The sequence below is a fragment of the Rhinolophus ferrumequinum genome, chromosome 22, assembly GCF_004115265.2.
Source record: "Rhinolophus ferrumequinum isolate MPI-CBG mRhiFer1 chromosome 22, mRhiFer1_v1.p, whole genome shotgun sequence".
Taxonomy (NCBI): domain Eukaryota; kingdom Metazoa; phylum Chordata; class Mammalia; order Chiroptera; family Rhinolophidae; genus Rhinolophus; species Rhinolophus ferrumequinum.
The window spans coordinates 31,079,659-31,097,656 of NC_046305.1; the positions used below are offsets into that span (position 1 = coordinate 31,079,659).

The 17,998-nt window shown below is 39.3% G+C and overlaps 1 protein-coding gene across 1 annotated transcript in view; it reads left to right on the forward strand.

Annotated features, from left to right (window-relative positions):
* KIAA0319 (KIAA0319 ortholog) overlaps nucleotides 1-17,998 on the forward strand; it is a 73,559-nt gene that overhangs the window by 14,685 nt on the left and 40,876 nt on the right. The window contains 4 exon segments of the mRNA XM_033093440.1: nucleotides 4,410-4,507; nucleotides 5,387-5,474; nucleotides 6,465-6,557; nucleotides 14,947-15,079. Coding sequence (XP_032949331.1) covers nucleotides 4,410-4,507; nucleotides 5,387-5,474; nucleotides 6,465-6,557; nucleotides 14,947-15,079 — 412 coding nt within the window.

Consider the following 17,998-nt stretch of genomic DNA (forward strand, 5'->3'; position numbering starts at 1 on the left):
TAGGACCAGGAAGTGCAGAGAGTCTTAAACAAGATGAACCCAAACAGGCCCACACCAAGACACATTATAATTAAGATGGCAAAGGTTAAAGACAAAGAGGGAACCCTAAAAGCAGCAACAGAAAGGCAGCTAGTAACTTATAAGGGAGCTCCCATAAGATTGTCAGCAGAAATTTTGCAGGCCAGAAGAGATTGGCACAAAATAATCAAAGTGATAAAAAGCAAGAACTTACAACCAAGAATACTCTATGTAGCAAGGCTATCATTTAAAATCGAAGGACAGATAAAAGAGATTCCCAGACAACAAAAAGCTAAAGGAATTCATCACCACCAAACCAGTATTACAAGACACTGTTAGAGGGGCTTCTTTAAGATGGAAAAAACTATATATATGTATAATAAAATGGCAATACTTACATATCTATCAATTTTCAGTGTAAATGGGTTAAATTCTTCAATCAAAAACATAGGGTGGCTGAATGGATAAGAAAACAAAACTCTTACATATGCTGCATACAAGAGACTCACTTCAGGTTGAAAGACACACATAGCTAAAAGTAAAGAGATAGAAAAAGATATGTCATGAAAATGTAAAAAAGAAAAAAAGCTGGGGTATCAATACTTAACCAGACAAAATAGACTTTAAAACAAAGGCTATAACAAGAGACAAAAGAAGACCGAGTAATCTCACTTCTGGGTATTTATCGGAAGAAACCCAAAACGCTACTTCTAGGGGACATCTGCATCCATATATTCATTACAGCATTGTTTACAATGATCAAGATGTGGAGGCACTCAGGTGTCCATCGATGAGAGAATGGGTACAAAATGGAATATTGCTGGGCCATGGTTGGGATGGGTTCTTGCCATCTGTGGCAGCATAAATGGACTTGGGGGTATTGTGCTGAGTGGGGCATGTCAGGGAAAGACAGATGCAATGTGATTTCACTTACATGTGGAATCTGAAGAACAAAACAACGAAACAGGAACACAATCATAGATACAAAGAACATTTTAATGGTTGCCTGATGGGAGGGGAGTGAGTGGGTGAAAAATTGGAAGGGATTAATAAGTACAAATTGGTTGTTACAAGTAGTCATGGGGATATAGGGTATAGTAGAGGAATGTAATCAATAATATTGTAATAACTATGGTGTCAGATGGGTACTATATTTATCAGGGTGATAGATGGAAGGGGTGGTTAGGGGACAGGGTGAAAAAGGTGAAAGGATTAAGAAATACAAATTGGTAGTTACAAAATTATCATGGGGATATAAGGTAAAGAATAGAGCTATAGTCAATAATATGACAATATGCATACTAGACTATTCAGGGGAATCACTTCTTAAATTAATACAAATGTCTAACCCTTATCCTGATGCCTGAAATTAATACAAAATAGTATTGAATGTTAACTATAATTGAAAAATTAAAAAGGGGGGAAAAGTGAAAGGGAATAAGAGGATCCAAATTTCCAGGTATAAAACAAATAAGTCATGGGGATGTAACCTACAACATGGGGAATATAGTCAATAATATTGTGATAGCTTGGTAGTGTCAGATGGTTGCTGGACTTATGCTGTCTGACACTTAAGTTTGCAAACTTGTTGCAACGATGCTGCTACCTGATTTTGACATCAGAGAGATTTATTCATTATGAATTTGTACCAACTGGACAAACAGTTAACCAATTTATTTTTTAAAGATTTTTATTGGGGAAGGGGAACAGGACTTTTATTGGGGAACAGTGTGTACTTCCAGGCCTGTTTTCCAAGTCAAGTTGTTGTCCTTTCAATCTTAGTTGTGGAGGGTGCCGTTCAGCTTCAAGTTGTTGTCCTTTCAGTCTTAGTTGTGTCTGGCGCAGCTCAGCTCCAGGTCCATTTGCTGTTGCTAGTTGCAGGGGGCACAGCCCACCATCCCTTGCCGGAGTTGAACTGGCAACCTTGTGGTTGAGAGGACGCGCTCCAACCAACTGAGCCATCCGGGAGCTCAGCGGCAACTCAGCTCAAGGTGCCGTGTTCAATCTTAGTTTGCAGGGGGCGGAGCCCACCATCCCTTGCGGGACTCGAGGAATTGAACCGGCAACCTTGTGGTTGAGAGCCTGCTGGCCCATGTGGGAATCGAACCGTCAGCCTTCGGAGTTAGGAGCATGGAGCTCCAAACGCCTGAGCCACTGGGCCGGCCCCCAAATTTATATTTGGAAGTATTGAAAAGGCTGTGTGAAAAGTTAGACAAAAACAACCTGAACTTTTGACCAACAATTCATGGCTCTTACATCACGACAATGCGCCAGCTCACACGGCACTGTCTGTGAGGGAGTTTTTAGCCAGTAAACAAATAAATGTATTGAAACACCCTTGTAATAATGGTGAGCAGGGAAAAGAAGGAGGAGGGACACATGCTAGAATGGGGCTAATTAATTTATTTAATATCTAATCAATTTATTTAGTAATATGTAATAGCAAAAGATAATTGGCAATTAACAGAATGTACTAATGACAGAAAGTAAAGGTGATTAGGACTAAACTATATATATCGATAACAATATCATGTCAAAGGAGTATGTATACATATAAGTTTAAAGATCCCAACACATTTTTACTATTGATCGAAAATTACTTGGCTAAATATACAAATAACATCAGTAAAGAGTATCCAAAAGCAGTAATAAGCTTTAGAGGATAGTAACCATTATAGGAGATGCCAAAAGCTCACCAAACTGTGTGGGTGGGTGGGTGGGGGGGAACAACACTGGAAAAGTCATAAATCGAAACCTTGCCAGATCTGTAGCTGAGAGAAACACAGGCGTCTCCCACACCGATGCTTGCTAGTTCCCAAGAATGTTGTTGTTGGCGTTGTTGTTGTTGGAAGTTAGGAAGTCTTTTGATACTGCAAGCTGCAAGCTGCATGCAAGTTCCCAAAGATGCTAGAATGATGACAATTCACCAACAAAAGAAGTCTTTACTGTCTATTGAGGCAAGTTCTGATCTCTTACTCTGAAACAATCCAATCCTGAAAAGCAGTCCTGAAACAGCAAATCTTCTGAATAGCAATCTCTTGAAACAACAATCAATCAATCTCAATCCACCTGAAGTCCGTCTTATGTATCTTTTTAGATGTACCCCAGAACCAAGTTTTGTGTTCCTGCCTCCCCTCTCAAGGAATAGCCAGTTCCGGGAGGGTCCGGCAGTCAATGATAAAAAAAAAGAAAAGAAAATATATTCCTTACCCAGCTGAAGGGCTCGTTCATCTGGACAAGGAATATCTACTGTTCTTGCTTGGGACCATCAGCCCAAGGTCTTCCAAAGCCTGGCAACGTGCCTGTCACATCGTCCTGATATAACTTAGCTAGTTCTTTACTTTATTTGTTGATGTGGGCAAAACAGACAGAACAAAGAGGGAATTCTCTCAACCCCTGATCAAGAATTTTTTTAACCCTAAGCTAACTATCACCTCACAGCACAGACAGAACAGCAAACATCATCTCATATCTCCCCTACTCGGGAGAATGAGACTAAAGGGTGAATTTACTCAACCCCTGATTTCTGTACTCAACAGTACAGAAATCACCTCACATACAGAAACAGATAAAAGCTAATAGACAAAAGCTCACATCAATCAATGAAGGCAAATTTTCTTCAACATCTTCCCTACAATTACCCTCCCTACTCACCTGATCTGGCCCCCAATGACTTCTTTCTTTACCTGAAGATAAAGAAAATATTGAAAGGAAGACATTTTGATGACATTCAGGACATCAAGTGTAATACGATGACAGCTCTGATGGCCATTCCAGAAAAAGAGTTTCAAAATTGCTTTGAAGGGTGGACTAGGTGCTGGCATCGGTGCATAGCTTCCAAGGAGAGTACTTCAAAGGTGACCATAGTGATATTCAGCAATGGGGTACCGAATTTCCCTGAACATAAGACCTAGCTGGACAATCAGCTCTAATGCATCTTTTGGAGCAAAAATTAATATAAGACCAGGTCTTATTTTACTATAGTAAAATAAGTAAAATATATAATACCAGGTCTTATATAATGTAATATAAAATAAGACCAGGTCTTACATTAATTTTTGCTCCAAAAGACAGAGCTGATAGTCTGGCTAAGTCTTATTTTTGGGGAAACACGGTATGTAGCACTTTTTCTAGAATGAGTTCGCGAACTTAATTGTTCAACCTCCTATCATGGTGATCACTTCTTTAGGTATATAAATGTTGAACAACTATGGTGTACACCTGAAACTGATATAATATTGTATGTTAACTATATTTTTTAAATAAGAATCTTAAAAAAATAAAGTAATCTCTTCTGGTTGGATTGAAGGCTGTCATCTCCTTTCCTCTGCCTAGATTATTAAGTGACCTTTCAGAATTTATAACTACTCATATTTCTTTTTTTCTCTCAGAAACAACCTACAACTATGAATGGAGTTTATTAAGCCATCCTGCAGACTACCAAGGTGAAATAAAGCAAAGACACATGCAAACTCTTAATCTCTCTCAAGTAAGTAACTGGAGACTGGCTATATTATTACAGCAGACCATGGAATTAAATTAACACCATCTCTGTTGAACCCAGAATCTCTCTTATCATTAAGATCTAAAGAAGGATATAAATGAATCAAGTTTCAACCATGCAGGTAGATGGATAGATGGTTAAATAAGTGGGCTTTCAGATAGCTTTTCTTTACTTGGGTTATTTGGTGTATTAACTGAGGGGCTAGAGGTTGGGTTCCCAGGGGTCTGTGGTGAGGTTGAAAAGTCTGTGTTCTAAGTCTTGCTTTCCTGCAGTGTCAGGGATGTTCTGGTTATCTCTGCTTCTCAATCAGGCCCATTTCTAGAGTTACCAGTAGTTCCATTCCAGTTCCCAAGTGCTGTGACTGTCACATACTGCTCGAAGATGTGTGCACCCTCTTCTTGCTCATAAAGATAAATAAACTGACTGAACCACTAGTCTGGTTTTCTATCAGATGGTTATGTTATCTTCATCTGAGACTGCTCAACTAATAGCTTGTATCACCCCCATGTCACTGAGCACTGTTTCTCAAAAACAGCTGACTCACCAGAACTACTTGGTAAAAACATGTGATTCCCATACATGCAAGTTTGAAAATGGCTGCCTTTTGCTGGTTCATCTCACGTATGCCCCTCTAAGGCCATGAATATCTGTAACTAAGCTGAAGGCCTTTCTGGGTGACCTTCAGTGTTCCTGAGCTCAGGCTCAAACATGTAGCAGTGTCTGTACAGACCCAAATGAGATTTCTCCTGCCCCTTTTCTATGCTGACTTTAGGAAGTGGCTTCTGGGATATTTTAGGCTTCTCTGGGCCATAGACCCATTATGTCTTCTGCATGTTTACCTGTGTAACTTTGTTTATGTTGCAGTTGTCAGTAGGATTTTATGCCTTCAAAGTTACAGTTTCTAGAGACAATGTCTTTGGAGAAAGATTTGTAAATGTCACTGTTAAGGCAGGTAAGCCTGTATAGATAGTGGCAACCTATTGTATAGGTGTGTCTCTGTTTTTGGTGCCTGAGTGACAGGATAATGTATTTTTTTAATTTTACATTAGTCTCTATTATCCTTCTGCTTTTGGTATAACTCAGGACTCACTTATGCTGCTGTTTAAGGTTACATTCAAGGTTATTGCTTATTGTTCCTGAGTGGTGGCTTTCCCTGCCTGATAATTGCTCTCTGCACTCTTCTACCTCCATTCCCCACAATTCACCTTTACCTTAGGTGAAGGGGCATTTTAAATACATTCCGCTGAGCAGGTAGGGGTCAGGGGAAACTGTGTGCCATGGGCTTTCACGCCCACTGGTCCTTTTGGGTCACTGTTAGCCCATAGATCAGTGTATTTGTGTGAATTAGAAACAGGTGGCCCCTTGTCTGAGTGGGCACAGTCCTGGCTGAGTGAGTGGAACATGGGCTGGCCTTGAGCCGCTGCTGCCCCCTCAGCTGGGTTGTGGGTACAACCTGAACAACTGAGGTGGGCCACCTCTATGCCAAGTCCACCTTCCAGCCTTTACCTCTAGGGCTGACAGCTCCGCTTTTTGCTGTCATTTTGCCTAATTAATATCATAGCTAAAGCATGGTGATGGTAGTGGCAGGGTACCTTCAGTCAAAGATCCAAGATACAGTTAGTCACAGGAACTGGAACTGTTCTCCATCGTTGCTTTTCTGCAGTTACCATTCACATTCTACAACTAATCCCTTGGTTATTATTACACATATTCACTGAGCCTGGGCTTTTGTACAAAAATGTAAACCTGTAGACAAGCTCCTAAAATTTATAGGAAGGTTCCAAAACTTTAAACAGTACTCTCCATAGTTGCGGCCTGTAGGATAAATGCTTTCTTGACAGGATGTTTATAACCAAATTTAAAAAGCAGGTGATTTTATGTGGGTAATGACATGTGCATACATCACGTAGGCTCAGTGAGTGTCCTCTTTCCTGTCACACAGCCAGGAGAGTCAACATGCTGCCCATAGCAGTTGTGTCTCCTCAGATGCAAGAACTCACTCTGCTTTTGACGTCAGCTCTCATTGACGGAAGTCGTGCGTATCTGTGATACTTGAGGATTCTTTTGCCTACATAGTACTGATTTTTTTTTATTTATTTAAATTTATTGGGGTGACAATTGTTATTAAAATTACATAGATTTCAGGTGTGCAATTCTATATCACATCATCTATAAATTACATTGTGTGTTCACCACCCAGAGTCAGTTCTCCTTCCATCACCGTATATTTGATCCCCCTTACCCTCATCTCCCACCCCCAACCCCTTTACCCTCTGGTAACCGCTAAATTACGTTCCCCAGATTAAATTTCAAACCCCGTGGCCATCCTGTGGTCACCGACTGCCCTTCAATCCCTTCACCCGCCCCCCACCCCGCCCATCTAGCAAACCTCAGTTTTTCCTCCTTGTCTCCAACACTGTTTCTGGTTAGTTCATTCACTTATTCTTTTCTTTAGATTCCGCAAATAAGTGAGATCATATGATACTTATCTTTCTCTGTCTGACTTATTTCACTTAACATAATGTTCTCTAGGTCCATCCATGTTGTTGCAAATGGTAAGATTTCTTTCTTCTTTATGGCTGCGTAATACTCCATTGTATAAATGTACCACAGTTTCTTAATCCAGTCATCTACCGATGGGCATTTTGGTTGTTTCCATGTCTTGGCTATTGTGTATAGTGCTACAATAAACATAGGAGTGCATAAAGATTTTTGAATTGGAGTTTTGGGTTTCTCCGGATAGATACCTAGGAGTGGGATTACTGGATCATAGGGTAGTTCCATTTTCAGTTTTTTGAGATACCTCCATACTGTTTTCCATAGTGGCTGCACCAATCTGCAATCCCACCAACAGTGCACAAGCGTTCCCTTTTCTCCACATCCGCGCCAGCACTTGTTGTTTGTTGATTTATTGATGATAGCCATTTTGACTGGGGTGAGGTGGTATCTCATTGTGGTTTTTATCTGCATTTCTCTGATGGTTAGTGAGGTTGAGCATTTCTTCATATGTCTGTTTGCCATCTGTATGTCCTTTTTAGAAAAATGTCTCTTTAAGTCCTCTGCCCATTTTTTAATTGGGTCGTTTGTTTCTTTGGAGTTGAGTTGAGTGAGTTTTTCATAGATTTGTGATATTAATCCCTTATCAGATATATCATTGGCAAATATCTTTTCCCATTCAGTAGGATCCCTTTTTGTTTTATTGATGGTTTCCTTTGCTGTGAAAAAATTTTTAGTTTGATATAATCCCACATGTTTATTTTTTCTCTTACTTCCCTCGAGCGAGGGTATATATCAGTAAAAATCTTACTCCGGGTAATGTCTGAGAAGTTTCTTCCTATGTTTTCTTCTAGGTATTTTATGGTTTCAGATCTTACATTTAAGTCTTTAAGCCATTTTGAATTTATTTTTGTATATGGTGTAAGGTGGTGGTCCAGCTTCATTTTTTTGCATGTGTCTGTCCAGGTTTCCCAGCACCATTTATTGAATAGACTGTCTTTACTCCATCGTACATTCTTGCTTCCATTGTCGTAGATTAAATGGCCATATAGGTGTGGATTTATTTCTGGACTCTCTATTCTGTTCCATTGATCTATGTGTCTGTTTTTATGCCAGTACCATGCTGTTTTGATTACTGTAGCCTTGTAGTATAATTTGAAGTCAGGTATTGTTATACCTCCCACTTTGTTCTTATTTCTCAAGATTGCCTTTGCTATTCGGGGTCTTTTATGGTCCCATATAAATTTTAGGATTATATGTTCTATTTCTGTGAAAAACGACGTTGGTAGTTTGATAGGAATTGCATTGAATATGTATATTGCCTTAGGCAATATGGACATTTTAACTATATTAATTCTTCCTATCCATGAGCATGATATGTGTTTCCATCTATTTATATCTTCCTTCATTCCTTTCTTCAGTGTCTTATAATTTTCTGAGTACAGATCTTTTACTTCTTTGGTTAAATTTATTCCCAGGTATTTTATAGTCTTTGGAACCATTGTAAATGGGATTGTTTTTTTAATTTCTCCTTCTCATGTTTTATTATTGGTATATACAAATGCAACTGATTTCTGAATATTAATTTTGTATCCTGCTACTTTACTAAATTCATCTATCAGCTCTAATAGTTTCTTAGTGGAGTCTTTAGGGTTCTCTATATATAGGATCATATCATCTGGATACAATGATAATTTTACTTCCTCCTTACCAATTTGAATGCCTTTTATTTCTTTTTCTTGTCTGATTGCTGTGGCCAGAACTTCCAGCACTATGTTGAATAGAAGCAGAGATAGTGGGCAACCTTGCCTTGTTCCTGATCTTAGGGGGAATGGTTTTAGCTTTTCCCCATTTAGTATGATGTTAGCTGTGGGTTTGTCATATATGGCCTTTATTATGTTGAGATATGATCCCTCTATTCCCACTTTCTTAAGGGTTTTTATCATAAATGGCTGTTGGATTTTATCAAATGCTTTTTCTGCATCTATTGATATGATCATGTGATTTTTATTTTTCATTTTGTTAATGTGGCGTATCACATTAAATGATTTACGGATGTTGAACCACACTTGCATATCAGGGATGAATCCCACTTGATCATGGTGTATGATCTTTTTAATGTATTGCTGAATTCTGTTCGCTAATATTTTGTTGAGGATTTTTACATCTATGTTTATTAGAGATATCGGCCTGTAGTTTTCTTTTTTTGTGGTGTCTTTGTCTGATTTTGCGATCAGGGTGATAGTGGCTTCGTAAAAAGTGTTTGGGAGTCTTCCTTCCTTCTGGATTTTTTGGAAGAGCTTGAGGAGAATAGGTGATAATTCTTTTTTGAACGTTTTGTAAAATTCAACTGTAAAGCCATCTGGTCCAGGGCTTTTGTTTGTTGGGAGACTGTTGATTACTGATTCAATTTCCGTGGTGGTAATCAGTCTATTCAGGTTTTCTGTTTCTTCTTGAGTTAGCCTTGGAAGGTTGTGCGCCTCTAGAAAATTGTCCATTTCTTCCAAATTGTCAAATTTGTTGGCGTATATTTGCTCATAGTAACTTCTTACAACTTTTTGTATTTCTGCAGTGTCCGTTATCACTTCCCCTCTTTCATTTCTGATTTTATTAATTTGGGTCCTCTCTCTCTTTTTTTTAATGAGTCTGGCTAAAGGTTTGTCGATTTTGTTTATCTTCTCTAAGAACCAACTCTTGGACTCATTGATCTTTATATTGTTTTTCTGGTTTCTATTTCATTTATTTCTGCTCTGATCTTTATTATCTCCTTCCTTGTGCTCCCTTTGGGCTTATTTTGCTGTTCTTTTTCCAAATCCCTTAAATGTGAAGATAAACTGTTGATTAGTGATGTTTCTTGTTTCTTTAGGTAGGCCTGCAAAGCTATGAATTTCCCTCTTAGGACTGCTTTCGCGGCATCCCATAGATTTTGGGTCGTCGTGTTTTCATTTTCGTTTGTCTCGAGATATCTTTTGACTTCTTCCTTGATCTCCTGCTTGACCCATTCATTATTTAGTAAAAAGTTATTCAGCCTCCATGAATTGGTGTGTCTTCCAGTTTTTTTCCTGTAGTTCATTTCTAATTTCATAGCATTGTGATCAGAGAAGACAATTGGTATGATTTCAATTTTCTTAAATTTATCAAGACTTGTTTTGTGGCGTAACATGTGGTCTATCTTGGAGAATGTTCCATGTGCGCTTGAGAAAAACGTGTATTTTGCAGCATTGGGGTGAAATGTTCTGAAAATATTGATTAAATCCAAGTGGTCCAATGTATCATTTAAGGCTGTTGTTTCCATATTGATTTTCTGTCTGGAAGACCTGTCCCTTGTTGTCAGAGGTGTGTTGAAGTCTCCTACAATAATAGTGTTACTGTTGATCTCTGTCTTTATGTCAGTCAGTACCTGTTTTATATACTTAGGTGCTCCTATGTTGGGTGCATAGATGTTTACTAGGGTTATGTCCTCTTGTCGGATCGATCCCTTTATTATTATATAGTGTCCATCTTTATCTTTTAGTATGTTCTTCATTTTAAAGTCTATTTTGTCAGATATAAGTATTGCAACTCCAGCTTTTTTCTCGTTTCCATTTGCATGAAATATCTTACTCCAACCCTTCACTTTCAGCCTGTGTGTGTTTTTTGTTCTGAGGTGAGTCTCTTGTATACAGCATATACAAGGGTCTTGCTTTCTTATCCAGTCAGCCACCCTATGTGTCTTAATTGGAGCATTTAGTCCATTTACATTTAAAGTGATTATTGATAGGTACATAGTTATTGCCATTTTTAAATTTGTAGTTAGGTTGTTTTGATCTTTCTTCTATTTACAGAAGTCCTTTTAGTATTTCTTGCAATGCTGGCTTGGTTGTAATAAATTCCTTTAGCTTATTTTTTTCTGGAAAGCTCTTTATCTCTCCATCAACTTTAAGTGATAGCCTTGCTGGATAAAGCAATCTAGGTTGTAGGCCTTTGTTTTCCATCACTTTGAGTATCTCCTGCCACTCCCTCCTCGCCTTCAATGTTTCTGTAGAAAAATCATTTGATAGTCTTATGGGAGTTCCCTTGTATGTAACCCTCCGTCTTTCTCTTGCTGCTTTTAGGATTCTCTCCTTGTCTTTAAGCTTTGCCATTTTAACTATAATGTGTCTTGGTGTGGACCTGTTTGGGTTAATCTTGGTTGGAACTCTCTGCACTTCCTGGGCTTGTATGTTGGTTTCCTTCATCAGGTTGGGGAAGTTTTGAGACATTATTACTTCGAATATGTTCTCAATCCCTTGCTTACTCTCTTCACCTTCTGGTATTGCTATGATGCGCATGTTGTTGCGCTTGATGTTATCCCAGAGGTCTCTTAAGCCATCCTCATTGTTTTTTATTCTTTTTTCTTTCTGTTGTTCCGTTTGGGTGATCTCTGCTACCTTGTCTTCTAAGTCGCTGATTCGATCCTTTGCTTCATCTAACCTGCTGGTAATTCCTTCAAGTGAGTTCTTAATTTCGGTAATTGTGTTCTTTAGTTCTAACTGGTTGTTCGTTATGATTTCTACATCGTTCTTTATGTTTTCTCTAAGCTCGTTCATTATGATTTCTACATCCTTCTTTATGTCTTCTCTAAGCTCCTTAAACATTCTTATGACCAGTGTTCTGAACTCTGTCTCTGAAAGGTTGGTTACGTTTGCTTCATTTGGTTCCAGATGTGGAGGCTTCTTCTGTTCTTTTATTTGGGACGTGTATCTTTGTTTCCCCATTCTGGCTGACTGTTTATTTTGATATATTAGGTAGATCCCCTAGAGTTCTTAGATCTTGCTAGGTTATCTTATGTAGTATGTGTCCTTTATATTTGACTCGCACAGCGTCGTCCTCCTCTGCGTGTGCTCCAAAGGTGACTCTTGTGTTGTGTACACTGTCCCGTTCAAGAAGATCTTTAATTGCTTTTTGCTTATGAGTAGGTGGGGTTAACTCCTGGGCTGACCCGTTGTGAGACTTGGCTCTGCCCCCCGCAGGGCGCTCTGCTGCGTGAAGGTTGACCACCCAAATGTGATTTGGCCTCTATGGGTTCCAGTGCCTGCAGAGAACCCCCTCTGGGTGTGTGACCTGGAGGTCAAACCCGGCAGCACTCCGGTTTGGTCTGGAGTTGGCCCCTGGATATGCTGAATCCCGTGCCTCTCAAGCTGGGCCTCAGCAGGACAGTTTCAGCACAAAGCAAATCACCAAGCACAACAGCAACGACAACAGCAAAGAAAAAAATCAAATACATTCACATGCAAAAAACAGCCGATAACCCCCACTCGTCACAGGCAAAGATATCAAAGATATAAAGACAAAGCAAAACAACACAAAACAAAGCAAAACAAAAAGCAGCGACAGTCTCGGCCTGAGCCCACCAAGCAATGTCCAGGTTGTCCTCTGCTGTACCAAAGAGCCCCCTGCTTATTGCGCAGGCAGAGCCGGTCACCTGGTGCCCAGAGTGACTTTGGGACTGCAGACTTAAATGCGTGGGCCTGAGGGGTCTGGACGATAGTTTTTACAAAGTCAGTGCCGTTTCTGCCCTTGTCTGCACGTATGCACACTGAGAGTAGCCCCACCAGCCCCGTGTCCAGTACTCCTGAATCTCAGAGCACTTCTTCAGTGTGTGTGTGTATGGGTGCGGGCGGGAGATTTCTGATCTGCTGACCGTGCCTCACAAGCTGAGCCCCGGCAGGGCAGTTTCAGAACAAAGCAAATCACCAAGCACAACAGCAACGACAACAACAAAGAAAAAAAATCAAATACATTCACATGCAAAACCACCAGATAACCCCTACTCGTCACAGGCAAAGATATTGAAGATATAAAGACAAAGCAAAACAAAACAAAACAAAGCAAAACAAGAAGCAGCGACAGTCCAGGCCTAAGCCCACCAAGCAATGTCCAGGTTGTCCTCTGCTGTACCAAAGAGCCCCCTGCTTATTGCGCAGGCAGAGCCGGTCACCGGGTGCCCAGAGAGACTTTGGGACTGCAGACTTAAATGTGTGGGCCCGAGGGGTCTGGATGATAGTTTTTACAAAATCAGTGCAGTTTCTGCCCTTGCCTGTACATATGCAAACTGAGAGTGGCACTACCGGCCCCGTGTCCAGAACTCCTGAGACTTAAGGCCCTTCTTCAGTGTGTGTGTGTGAGTGCGGGCGGGAGATTTCTGATCTGCTGAAAACCCAGAGCTGCGCCTGCCTCACTGCTGATCTCCAGGTGTGTCTCTGCAGCTGCACCCGCCCCGCCCTAGGCAGGCCAGAAAGGGTGGGGGCTGGGGATGGAGGGGTCTTCACTCTCCCAACCCAGCCGCGCGTCGCCCTCTTCCCGCAGGCCAGAAAAGGTGGTGGTTGGGGGTGGAAGAGTCTCTTCTCTCCCAGCGCAGCCAAAATCACACACACTTCCCAGTCTCCCTGGGCCAGGGCTGCCCGCCAGGCCTCCCAGAGTCTGAGCTTCACGGCTCCTCTGCAATCTGCCGCCACTCCTCAGTTCAGGGGCCGGCTCAAGTCTCTGGAAGGGCGGGGTAGGACTGGAAGAGCGGGGCGGGGGAGGGGCCCAGGTATGGAGACTGTGTTCTTTGTCTGCCCTCGGGCGACTCCGTCCGCCCTCCCGGCGGGAGAGATCAGCCGTGGGACGCAGGGAAAGAGCCCACCTCCCGGTCTCTGCGCTCTCCGCTCCGCCCTGGGCTCCTGTGCGTGCCCGGCACAGCGGGTCTCACCTCGGTTCTCGGTTTTCGCCCCCGCCAGCTGAGGCTCCCTTGCGGGCTGGGATCTCCCGCCGCTGCCGGCCAGGAGCTTTCACTCCGCTCCTCTTTTTCCTTCCCCTGCTCGCCCTATTAGCGCAACTTCAAGTATTCCTTAGCTTCAAGTAAACCACGAATCTCCCCGCTGTTCTGTGCGATGAGCAACAAGTTCCTTGATGGGTTATAGGTCTTGTTTGCAAGAAGATCCGGAGGAGAACTCAGAAAGTGCGCCCTGCTGCCGCCATTCCTATAACGTCACCCCAGTCTTATTTACAATTGATGATGCGGCCGGTCTTCAGTGATCCTGAAGCGCCTACATAGTACTGATTTTAATGGGGGCTCTCTGTCAAGGCTGGGAGGACTCCATTTTGCAAGGCTGCAAATAACGAGAAATGACATTGACCTGACCATTTGCATCTATGCAAATATGGATATCCACATTTCCCCCTTAACAGCATGAAAATAAATCATGTTTTAAATGAAAATATTTACATGAGAAAATGCACTTCATTTTGATTTTTCTAATTCAGTGTGACTTAGTTAAAGGAAGCTGTTCAGGATTTTAATCTGTAGCATGAACTTGTTCTTTCCTTAAGTGAATTAGATGAAACTGACACTTTTCCCGGTCTAAATTTCCAGGATCCTCTGTGGCATATTTTGTTTGCTCTCTTTATGTAGAAATGGGAAATTTTCATATAGGATACTACCTTTTTCTAGATTTAGACCTTATTAAGATAATAATAAATTATATCTTATTTTGTTTTATAAATTATAAATAAGCACCTCTTAATTCTTTATGAATCTGTGAGTTCTGATACCTATTGAAAATTTTCAGTAGGAATGATATGCTGTAGATGAGGTGAGAAGAGGTAGCATTTCATTGTGCTGTGTTTGGTTGACCCGTTTTTAAAAAAGCAATAACACTGTCACTGTACTTTTCAAGTTGAAAACTGAGTAGGAACAACCTCATTCAAACCTGGTAGAAATCCAGGAGAAAAATAGTGATGATCATTTAGGAAGGAGGAAAAAAAATCCTTCTAATGCATAATACATATGTATCCATTGAAATCTATGCAATTCTATAATTTCATATATATAGAAATTTAAACATTCTGTAATATAAATTACAAAGTTTTTCTTTTAACATTCTTACATTTCATTCTATTTTTCATTTATTATTTAATCTTTCTAGAAAGTACAGATGATACTAAAATGGTGAGTTATCACTGGGAAGAAATTAATGGGCTCTTCCGAGAAGAGAAGACCTCAGCCAATTCTGCTGTCTTGCATTTGTCTAATCTTGTTCCTGGCAACAATACTTTCAGGCAAGTGGGTTCCCCACCTTTACTGTGCTTTTCAGTACTTATATTTTGACTACTTTCCAAAATTGATTCCTATAAAATACCATGCTTCTTTTCATTTTGGTTAAGAGGCAAGGCAGATTTGGTTTCCTTGGGGGTTTTGATTGGCAACCACTTTAGCTTCTGATATCCTCATCAATTAATAGGAATTGCAGGTGCCTGTTTATTGGGAACATTTGGTTTAGGTTGTCAGGAATAATGTGGAATGGCAGCATTTGCTGTATTGACTTATGTGAAAGAAAGTTGGTATCTTCAGACTCAAAGTGAGGCAGAGTTGTATGATTGTTTCTTAACTTTTTTTTCCCTACAACCTTTTAAGGTATAACTGAAATATAATAAACTGCGCATATTTTAGGCATAAAATTTTACGCATAAAATTTTGACATGTGTATACACCTGTGAGACCATTATCGCAATCAAGATAATAAACATTTCCATCATCCCCAAAGGTTTCCTCATGCCCCTTTGCAATCCATCTCTCCTTCCACTTCTGTTCTCTGCAACCACTGAACTGCTTTGTTCCTAAAGCACTTTCTAGGATTTCATACAAATGGAATTGTATGGGATGTAGTCATTTTTGCTAGGCTTATTTCACTAAGCAAATTATTTTGAAATTCATCCATGTTGTTGCCTGTATCGTTTGTTCCTTTTTTATTGCTGAGTATTATTCCAATATGTGGATATACCACAATTTGCTTATCTTTTCATCTACGATGGACATTTGGGCTGTGTATAGCTTTGAACTGTTATAGATATGAACTGTTATAGATAAAGCTGCCATGAACATTTGTGTACAAGACTTTGTGTGGACACATATTTCCATTTTTCTGGGGTAAATACCCAGAAGTGGAAATGCCAGGTCCTGTGATGAGTTTATTTTTAATGTTTTAAGAACTTGCCAGACTCTTTCCCAAAATGGATGTACCACTTTACATTTCCATCAGTGTATGAGAGTTCTAGTCTCTATATCCTCACTAATACTTGGTGTAGTCGTTCTTTTTAATTTTATCTAATTTGAATCTCGTTATGGTTTTAATTTACATTTTCCTGATGACAAATGTTAAGAATATTTTCAGGTGTTTATTGGTCATTCATTTAACTTCTTTTGTGAAGTATCTGTTCAGCTCTCCTTCCTATTTTAAAAATTGCATTGTCTATCTCCTTATTTAGTTGTAAGGGTCTTTATACATTCCGAAACAAGCTCTTTATTTGATATATGTGTTATGGATATTTCTTCCCAGCATATGACTTGCCTTTTTGTTTTCTTATTGGTATCTTACAAAGAGAAAAAGTTTTAAATTTTGATAAAGTCTATTTTTTTTCTTTTTGTTCCATGCTTTTTGTGTGGTATCTATTTTTTCCCTAGAAATCTTATAGTTTTAGGTTTATTATTTAGATCTATGATCTATTTTGAGTGATTTTTAAGTATTGTGTGGGATTTTTGTTAACTCAACCTTAAATCATTTAATAAGGTTAAATCATTCCTGGGATAAAATTTATTTGGTCATAACAGCCTTTTTATAAAGCATTGGAGTCAACCTGCTAATACTTTGGTAAGGATTTTTGTGTCTGTCTCCATGAAAGATATTGATGTATGCCTTTCTTCCCCCCGCCCCCCAATATATTTGTCAAGTTTGGGTATAAGGATTACACTGGACTAGTAAAACAAGTTGAGCAGTGATCCATTCATCTATATTCTATGAAACATTTATGAAAAACTGGTAGTATTTTCTCCTTGAATGTTTGATAGAATTCACCAGTAAATCATCTGGGCCTGGAGTTTACTTTTTGTGATGCTTTTTAAAATTATTATTTTCAGGTGTAGAAAACAACATAGTGGTCAGACATTTATATAACTCACAGTGATAACCCCAATAAGACTATTACCCATCTGACACTGTACACAGTTATTACAATATCATCGACTATATTTCCTATGCTGTACTTTAAATCCCTGTGACTATTTTTAAATTATAGTTGACATTCATTATTATTTTATATTAGTTTCAGGTGTACAGTATAGTGGTTAGACATTTATATAATTTATGAAGTGATTCCCCCGATGAGTCTAGTACCCACATAACACTGTTCATAATTTCAATACTGTTGACTATATTCCCCATACTGTACTTTACCTCCCCATGACTTTTTCATAACTACTAATTTGTACTTTTTAATCCCTTTACCTTTCTCATCCAGCCTTCTAACACCCCTCCCGTCTAGTAACCATCAGTTTGTTCTCTGTATCTATGAGTCTGTTTCTGTTTTGTTTGTTCATTTGTTTTTTATATTTCACATGTAAGTGAGATCATATGGTATTTGTCTTTCATAGTCCGACTTATTTCACATAGCATAATACCCTCCAGGTCCATCCATGTTGTCGCAAATGGTAAGATTTCATTATTTTTTATGGCCGAGTAGTATTCCATTGTATAAATGTATGACAATTTCTTTTTGTTATTTTATTTTAATTAAGTAATTAGTTAATTATGTACTTATTACTTTTTTAATTAACAGTTTCAGGTGTGTAAAACAATATAATGATTAGACATTTATACTCTAACAAAATGATAACCCCCCTCCCAGTCTACTATCCCTCTGACATTGTATATAGCTGTTACTATACCATAGACTATATTCCCTATGCTATATTTTACATCCCATGACCATACCGTATTTCCCCGAAAATAAGACGTAGCCAGACAATCAGCTCTAATGCGTCTTTTTGGAGCAAAAATTAATATAAGATCTGGTTTTATATTATATTACATTATATTATGTAATATAAATCCTGGTCTTATAGTAAAATAAGACCAGGTCTTATATTAATTTTTGCTCCAAAAGATGCATTAGAGCTGATTATCCAGTGAGGTCTTATTTTTG